Here is a 9474-nt window from a genome sequence, read left to right as displayed (position 1 = left end):
TGAAGATGATCCATTAACGGTGCTTTTAGGTACCTCAAGCAATTGTCACCGTCGTCGTCGAACCCGTCGCTTGCAACGAAGGGTTTGGCGAATAAATTAACCCTCAGACACAGCCCACTGAGTTTCTCGCCGGATCTTCTCAGTGGGTCGCGTTTCCGATCTGATGGTAGATTCTGCGAAGCACGGCTCTTGCTAGGGTTCGTGCTAGCAATGCACCCACCTTGAGATATAAGTTCTAAGGTCTCAGTATAGTTACAACGGCTGCCCCACCCTTCAAACCGAAACGCATTACTGCTTCACGGCAGAAATAGACAGGGTGGTGGTACTTACCCGTGCGGACTCACAAGAGGTCCTACCACCAGTAAAAAGTAAAAATTCCAAATCATGACCACGAGTTCCTTAGTAGGACACCTACGATATTTTGAAAAGCACAGAGCGACAGCAATGTCTACGACGCTACGGTGCTACGGGCTACGGCGGGGGTCTTCACGGGGGGGCGTGGCCAGACCCTGCCCCCTGGCTCTGCTCGCGAATTGGCCGCCGACGTACGCCTTCAGCCTTCAACCAGTTCTTGTCAGTTGTTCTCCGACCGCCGTCGTGAGCGCACGCACGCTCGCACAGTCGTGTATAAGTTTTTCCACGTGTTACTTGTGTGTTCGTTAGTGATGTTGAGAATTGTCGGTGCCCCTACCTAGGTCATGTCTCGAAGGAAACAAAGCAACCCCAAACCCTTGAAACGTGAGTTTAGACATTAAGTTGCGTCATTTTAAGGTTTTTTTTTTATGTGTAATAGCACGATAAGGCTCTATAAGTTTCGTATTTAACTCGGCCGATAAGTAGTTTCGTAAAATTTGCCAAGTTCTTTTCCAAAGTTCTTGGTAACGTTGTATGTCAAATTTTGTTTACGTGTTGATGTCAACATTAATAATTTAATTATGTACTAAGTATGTACATTAAATATTTTTCGTTTTCCGGCCTATGTATTTCGTCATATTTCTAATAAATTAAATTGTATTTAGATTGTTTTTTTATGTAAAGGTTCTTATCAACGTTCGGCTTATTGAAATACGTTTTCCTTTATTTAAATTTAATTAAAGTTAATTAGGTATATGCGTTTGACATTTTTGTCGCGCGTCGCAATTTCAAGATTGTTTTACGATTAAATGTGGCTTTCAATATAATACTCTCATCAGCTTTCACCAGCAGCTATGATTGAATTGCATGATGAATCCGTAAAAGTAGTTTTAGGTAAGCGGCATGCTTTAGAATATTGTGACGTCACCAATTCAATAACAAACTTTGAACGATATCTTAATGTAACTTCACTTCACTTAATGTAACTTTGTAAATGTTCATAGTTTAGATAGTACTCTTGTATCTCTGTAGGAAGAGAGCGAGATATGACTCTGGCAATATAGATTCTCATGGGTGGCCCAAATATTTCTCCATATGATGTATGCCTGTGGCCACAATAAGTTTGAATCGCATGACTGTAAAAATAAGACTTTTTTTTTCAATATTTATAACTGTCAATATTATTAATGCAAGCGAACAGTGCGGCCGATTTTTAAAATGGTTTCTTTAAAACTATTCCAATTTATTTCATCATTTATTTATTGAAAGTAATCTAATACTTGAACGATATAAAACACTGTTCATATTATTAGAAAATGTATAATAAATAAATGTATTAATTAATAACTTTCGAACCATCTGTTATCGTTATATAAATGATGTAGGTCATTGCATCTGGGCTTATTGACTAATATTAAAACAATTGAAAGTATTTTTACGCATTTATCTCATATTTTGTTTGTCATTTTATGATTTTTGATGTTTTGAATACTTTACAGTGTTCGAGACCGCGGACCATAACAAATACAATGTTAAAAATATTTTTAAGCTTATGTAGTAGAAGTTTTATTTTTCCAACCGGAAAGGCAAAGGTACTTATACCATACAGCCTAATCTTTTATATATTATATTTTTTATATGAAAAATGATATTATGAAATAAAATGAAATGAGATGAGATGAGATGATATGGGATGAAATATAATCTCAGTAAAATGGTGATCATTTACAGAGACTTTTTCAGTGAACTTTTTGGAGGATCCCGAGAAATTACGCTTTGTTTTATTTTCCCACATTTGTGCGCTTTCATAGATAAACAGTTAACAACCCACCGTTATTACACTTTTAAACCTGAAGAAACACTAAATATAAATAAATAAATAAATAAATATAAATATTTACTAACAATCACGCCACGTTAACTGGTCCCGTGATAAGTTCGTAAAGAACTTGTGTTACAGGTACCAGATAACGGAAATAAATGTAAGATTTTTATTATACACATACATATATTTAATATACATCCATAACCCTGGAAAATAATTTATATTTATCATACAAATATCTTCCCTTGGCGGGATTCGAAACCGCGACCCCCTTGTGTAGTGACCATGTCACTTACCACTACACCAGACGGCCGTTTTATTGTTTTTGTTTTATTTTTTAGAAAAAAAATAAAACAAATCACACAACTTCCCTACTCGCGTTCCCGCCAAAAAGTCTTTCTTTATATGTATGAGGAAAAAAAAAAATTTACATATATCCCTACTCTACGACATTTTGAGGTTTGACGTTTCTGCGCGCCAAACTAGACGGTGAAGCAAAAGGGTCTTTGTTATTACAGCCCGCTATGTTTGTTAACAACGGTTTGACAAAGATATTGGGTAAATTTTAAAGCGCTTAGGAAATTACGTGACACTTTTTTATTGCGCACATATTTATTGTTAACTATTATCCGTTTCATCAATATTCACTGTGTCGGTATTATAAATAATGTTATTAATATTTTGAACGAAGCAATAAATAAGTTGCATTTGTACTTTTTGTATAAATATTATTGATTACGTTGTCCGTTTCCAAAAACAATCTAAGTCGCTCTAGAGGGTAAATATAGTTGGTATTTACTTAGTGAAATATACACAGGAATATAAATAGTTTTATAACACAGTGCATTCAAAGCTTATTAAATCTGTTAAGATTCTCTATAAATAGGGTTGTCACTTTGTAATGTAATGGAAATAAAAACTACTTAAACAAAACTTAAGTTATTATCGCAATGAAGCGACCAGCGAAAATCCTAGTTAATGAATGATATCCTTTTAAAGGCATAAATACTTTCGACCCAATTATATGTATATTTATATATATTGTTCACGCAGCTTATAGACTTAAGTGCAACACTGTATTCTGTATTTAAAAATCATGCATTTCTAAAACTGTTAAATACACAAATTGCATTATAACGCCCAACATTTTCTAGTAGTTGAGCTGATTTTTTAAAACAAGACTTCACTATGTTCGCCCAAGATATTCATGTGTTGTTTTAGCAATTGACTATAAATTATATGTACAGTCTGTCATTCGACAAAGTTACGTCTGAGAGTATGAATTTTGGGATGCCTATAGTACTTGGTAATCTATGTTAATAATTTGATAACTCAGTTACATGTTACTTAATAATCAGTGACCTTACTTATAACGCAACGGTGATTTTCAATATAGTCAAAAACTTTTTTTTCTTTAATTGAGTATTTCTAGAGCAAAAATCTATTCGATTATGAAGAATAAAATGTATAGTGATTATCTGATTAACTCGTTTCTTTTTAGTAATCATTGGTAATAATAGATAAAGGTATAATTAAAATACTTTTTTTTAATAGCCCACAGACGTCCACTGTTGGACATAGGCCTCCCCCAATCATGTCATACATGTCTTAATTACATCGAAATTCTGAGGTGATAATCTGAAGTATTGTTAACATTAAACGGTTTGCCCATAAATTATGTTAATTTATTCTACCATAGATTTTAAACTATAACTCAGATTTTTTGTGTAAGCTGTGGTAAATAAAATATGTTCAGAAAATAGAGATTATGAATAAAACCTATTTTAAAAAATGACCGTTACGTTAGAATGTCTTTGCAATTCTACCTTAGATTTTAAACTATAACTTAGATTTTTTGTGTAAGCTGTGGTAAATAAAATATGTTCAGAAAATAGAGATTATGAATAAAACCTATTTAAAAAAATGACCGTTACGTTAGAACGTCTTTGCATCGTAGGAGGCTTAGTCCCCGGCCCAGAAACAAAAAAATGGATATCTTTGGAATTTTTTTATAATTTGGAGCACGTGGTTCAATTTGCAATTAATGTTTCTTTACTTGAAAACTACAACAAATAATGGATATATATTATTATATGCGGACTGCCTGTGTTATTTCGCGGGTACTCAATTCTCGACACTAAATAATATCTACATAAAATCTATTTCTTTATAAAACGCTTTTCAACGAATACATTCTTGTGTTTTAATTCTATTTTATTCTTGTGGTCTTCGACCTCTAGTTTTGCGATATGGTGGCATTTAGAATTTATTACAATTTTAAAAATTATCAAATCTTAGATAACTCTAAAGAGAATTAAGTATGACTTGGTGTGCAATAAATTTGCTCTACTGTTAATTTTTTATTTGATGATTTTATGGCCTGGATACGAGACCTTTAATCCAAGACTTATTTTCAATATATTTCATTAAGTATATTAATTTATATTTATAAACAAACGAGGCTTTTTTACTGGTGGTAGGACCTCTTGTGAGTCCGCACGGGTAGGTACCACTACCCTGCCTATTTCTGTCGTGAAGAAGTAATGCGTTTCGGTTTGATGGGTGGGGCAGCCGTTGTAACTATACTGAGACCTTAGAACTTACATCTCAAGGTGGGTGGCGTTCCTATCTGCACTCAGCTGCAGATAGGAACAGAAGGCGGTGCATTATAAAAAAACAAACTGTTTCAAGGCCATGACCATGACCCTCAGTAATGAGGAAACCGACGCAAGGAGGAGGGTGGCGCATTTACGTCGTAGATGTCTATGGGCTCCAGTAACCATTTAACACCAGGTGGGCTGTGAGCTCGTCCACCCATTTAAACAATAAATAAAAAGGCAGCGTTTTGGAACTCAATTGTTAAAGCTATATGATAGCGGTCCACGTAGCACCATCAATATTCGTGCAACGTTTGAAACATTGGTATCTTAATTCTGAGGAATAGATAAAGTAATCTTACATTAACATTTTACTCCAGTGCGCCCATATGTATTACCATGGCGCGTTGTGTCTGTCGCCCATACGACGGTATAACATATGAGGTGCCACATCCATCTTCGGCGTGTTAACTGAATTTTTATTGTCTATAAAAGCTAGCGACGAATGGAGTCGATCGGTGAAGCCCGGTTTAGAAGTATTTAGAAACAAGCTCGAAGAATGCAGCGTGCTTTGATGATTTTATTATACCAGCTTATTGGTATTTCAAATTCTTATTTATTAGTGGGTAGATACCACCATTCCTTTTTGTTTTTTCTACCTAAGCTGATGATAGCCTTGAGAGGCTATTTCAGCGTAACATTAAGTAGTAGGTGACCTCACGGGGCTCAAACCGGAGTGTTGCTAACACTGTCCCTAGCTTCTTGCTTGCTTCGCAGAATCTACCACCGGATCGCAAACGCGACCCACTGAGAAGATCCAGCGAGAAAGTCAATGGGCTGTAAGTTTCTGTTTGGATGTTAACATAGTCGATATTCCGACTCCGGTAACTAAGCAGAAAGCTTTCGTCGCGATGTGGACCCATAAACAAAAAATAACAGGACTTTTTTTTTCTGTAAAACTAGCTTGTTTTATTTTTGTTTAGTAGCATCGAATCAAAGTACGAATGAGTTCGTTAAACTATTATCTCATTCTGAATGTATTTATCGTTCTGTTCACGATAAATATGTTGGATGCTTAATTATAAATTGTGGAATTGTCCATTATTGTGTGGATAATGCTTTGATGATCTTTGTTTTGTTTATGGAGTTCAATTAGTCAGTTGTGTTCGTTGTTGCATGTATGACATGTCCTTCTTTAAAAGAGGCTTGTGGAGAGTATTAAGCGGTAGGCAGCGGCTTGGCTCTGCCCCTGGCATTGCTGAAGTGTATGGGCGACGGTAACCACTCACCATCAGGTGGGCCGTATGCTCGACTGCCTACAAGTGACAATAAAAAAAAAAGTTGCACTAAGAATTTTATACGGTCAACTCCTCATGGAGAGTTTTTATTCATTCCTGTTGAATCGTTCTTCATTCTTCTTCATTTATGGTAAATCGCTTATAAACAGGTGAGCCGCGCGATCCATGGGATTCTCTGTACATTTTTGCATTAAAAAAAAGTTATAAAAAAATCCATTTGCTCTTGATCTAGATAGCTGTGACGAAACTGTCAACAAAGGTCATTAACATTGGTTCTTAATTCGTTTAAAAATATCAGGTTCTTATTTCGGAATTAGAGATTTATGTTGTTGAAATAATGCAGGATGGAATAATCATATTTGGCAAAGGCAAATATTTTACAGGACTAGTAAAGGACAAAAGATCAAAAAAAATTTTTGAAATGAAACTTCTTTAGGCGCATGACGGTAAACTTTTTACAGAACGTCACGCAGTTATGCAACGGAAGTGACTTCAAACTACTATTGAAATTAAGTACCGTACAATGGGGTAAATAGGGACAAAATCGACCTTCAGATTGAATTTTAAAATAGTTCCAATTAAATAGTCACTGCTCAACCAAAGAAATAAGTTGAGTCTTGAACGTACCTAGGTGATAAAAACCGTTACATTATTTTAATTATTCATTTTAAAGAAATAATCGGTAAAATAATGGCCGTCCCAATTTACCCAGCGTCCGGGGTAAATTGACACGGTTAAGGGTTAAATTGGGATATTTGTAAGGGTTGTCAACTCGCAGTACTGCGATATATAGGTAGGTGCCATATAATTATTTATATGGACCGAAATGATGAAAACAATCCATAATTTAAGCACAATACACAACATAGTGTAAATTAAGCTAGTTTCTATTCCGAAGCGATGTGACGTGAATGATAATCAACAATACAATGATCAAAAAAAGTATGTGCATGTTATATTTTATAAAATTATTATTTAATTTCCTTAAAAATCACTACTCTGAAACAAAATCATAAAATAGAATAAAAAATAGAAAACAAAAGGACTGGAAATGCAATAATACAATTTTATTTAATCAACATTTTCAAAATAATCTTTGAGCAAGAGTAAGATATCAGGTGAATAAGATAAAAAAACAGCTTTATCTGATTACTGCCAATAATAACAAAAATAAAAGAAATTCTTTCTAAGCGAAATAACTAAACTCAATTAATTCACTCACTCATAATTGGATATCTCGGATTTTTAATTAATGCTACATTTAAAATCTGAGGCCTGTTTTTATTTGTGTGTGTTCGTTGTGAATGTTAACAAAATCATTATTCGATGCGTGAATAGATTCTGAAATAACAAAAGTTTTGATTCGTTTGAGTTCTTTTAACTTTTAATTTTTTTTATTGCTATAAAGAACATACGACCGGGCAGATATTACAAGGTAAATGTCGCGAAAAAAAAGTAATTATATATATACTTTTCTTTTACCTATAATACTTACATAAATTAACTGATAAACACATTAACCTTCTTTACATCACGCAATTAAGTGATAGTATAGGCTAAAAAATCTATTATAAGATATCAGTGACAACCCTAACAAGCCATCCCTATTTTGTCTTTTGGCGTTCCAATTTTGTGTTTTCTCGTCCCTAATTTTTCCAGTCTCGTTCCAAATTACCCTACATACGTCCCAATTTTCCCCAAAAAGAAAGGAAAAAATATAAATTTTTTATTTTGTCGAAATATTGTATTTAAAATAAGAATATTGCAACTTACCGTTTGTTGTGGTATTTCCAGGTGTATTAAAAACTTATATAAACTGTGATCTTATTGAAAAAACAACGATAATATCACTTTTTTTAAAAGTTCTTTAAGCTGTTTTAAAACGCACTTTTCAACCACTATTTTAAATTTAATTTGACGAATTTTTGGGACCAACTTAACTCATGTTTAGTACTTCCATAATTAACTTGGTTTTTCTTCTATACATTGATAAATATTACCTTAAAGAAAATTAGGTAGATTCCGTGCTACAAGTACTTTGAGAATCTTCCGCAGGTTTGTCCCAATTTACCCCAGGATCCCAATTTACCCCATGTCATGGTACTTGTCAAATGTTAGTAGTAGTAGTAGTTGTTGTATTTTTCCAACTGGAAAGGCAAATGTATCATACCATACAGCCTAATATTTTATATTTTTTTTGTGAAAAATGTTAATAGGAATTGAAATGAAATGAAAAGAATTTGGAACATTAATCAAATAGCATGAAATTAAATTAGTCAATTCAATTGGTAAAATACTAGTCATTTACAATTTAGAAATCTAAACATAATGTGACTGTCAACACTGAGGTTTGAGATTGACATTTGACAGACTTTTGGCGGGAACATATCTTCCTTTTTCCCTTCCTCTAAGTCTCGGAAATCAAAAGTTTTAGATTTGTATAAATATAAGCAAGACTTAAATTAGTTCGCCAAAAAAGTTTCACTTCTGACATGTGTACTTTGTACGCACGCACTTATTTTTCTTCTTTGAGTTACAAATCGACAAAAGCTTAGGATCGCAACTGATTGATAGTTATTATCTCTAAAAAAGATAGAAGATAACATTTTCCGACCACAAAGTTTTTCTTTTAAACACGCAAAAGAAGAACGCCGAAAACTCATCGCGGTAATACCTGCTTCAAATAAAAAAATGTATATAGTTTTTATAATAGATAAAAAAATGTATTATAGACCCTTGAGTGTAATTAAAAAAAAAGTAGTTTTAGTAAAATGGTGGTTATCTACTGAGTTATTTACATCAGTGGACTTTTCGGAAGAGCCTGGGAATCCTTTTTCTCACACTTGTGCACTCTCGCAGAATTTAAAACGTTGTTAATAAACCACGTTTAACTTTGAAGGATCACAAAATTGACACAATAAAATAATCCTCACAAACTCGCGCAACGCGTTCCCGCCAATAGTTTTGTCTAAAACATTTCTCTGTAAATTACTTTTGTTTCTGTTCATGCAACATTCAACAAGAAAAGGGAACATAGCCCATACTGCCAAATCATGTAAAAACTTTAAAACCTGTTAAATTGTTTTAGTGTTGTTTGTATTGTGTATAATTGTGTATTTCTTGTGCTATAACGTATTGATTACACTTTCTTTGAAAAATGTGATTCTATTACTTAAAATGATAAATAAATAATAATATAAATTAATCTAATTAATCAATATTACATAAATAAATATTTGATTCTTGGTTAGTTAGTAATACTAAATCACTAGGATTAGGTATATTAGAAATTTATGAGTTCGATAAGTGTTCTTAATGAGTTTTTCAATTTAACATTTTTAGTTTGCGCGCGAAAAGCCAAGCTGCCATTTTGTGTTTGTTCCTGATATCACCGGACAGT

General features: G+C 33.4%; 1 protein-coding gene across 2 annotated transcripts in view; it reads left to right on the top strand.

The window, feature by feature from the left end:
* The first annotated feature begins 573 nt into the window (after window positions 1–573).
* Window positions 574–9474, top strand: part of ush (Zinc finger protein ush) — a 261526-nt gene continuing 252625 nt past the window's right edge. The window contains exon 1 of one of the 2 annotated variants that reach the window (XM_089740196.1): window positions 574–738. In XM_089740196.1, the coding sequence (XP_089596322.1) occupies window positions 699–738 (40 nt within the window). In that variant the 5' untranslated portion in view covers window positions 574–698. The remainder of the gene's footprint in view (window positions 739–9474) is intronic. The other variant, XM_089740197.1, reaches the window with a different exon arrangement.

Source organism: Bombyx mandarina, chromosome 04 (assembly GCF_030267445.1).
Source record: "Bombyx mandarina strain Sakado chromosome 04, ASM3026744v2".
Classification (NCBI taxonomy): Eukaryota; Metazoa; Arthropoda; class Insecta; order Lepidoptera; family Bombycidae; genus Bombyx; species Bombyx mandarina.
Note: the sequence above shows the minus strand (reverse complement) of the source record. Positions and strands in the feature narration are given on the sequence as shown.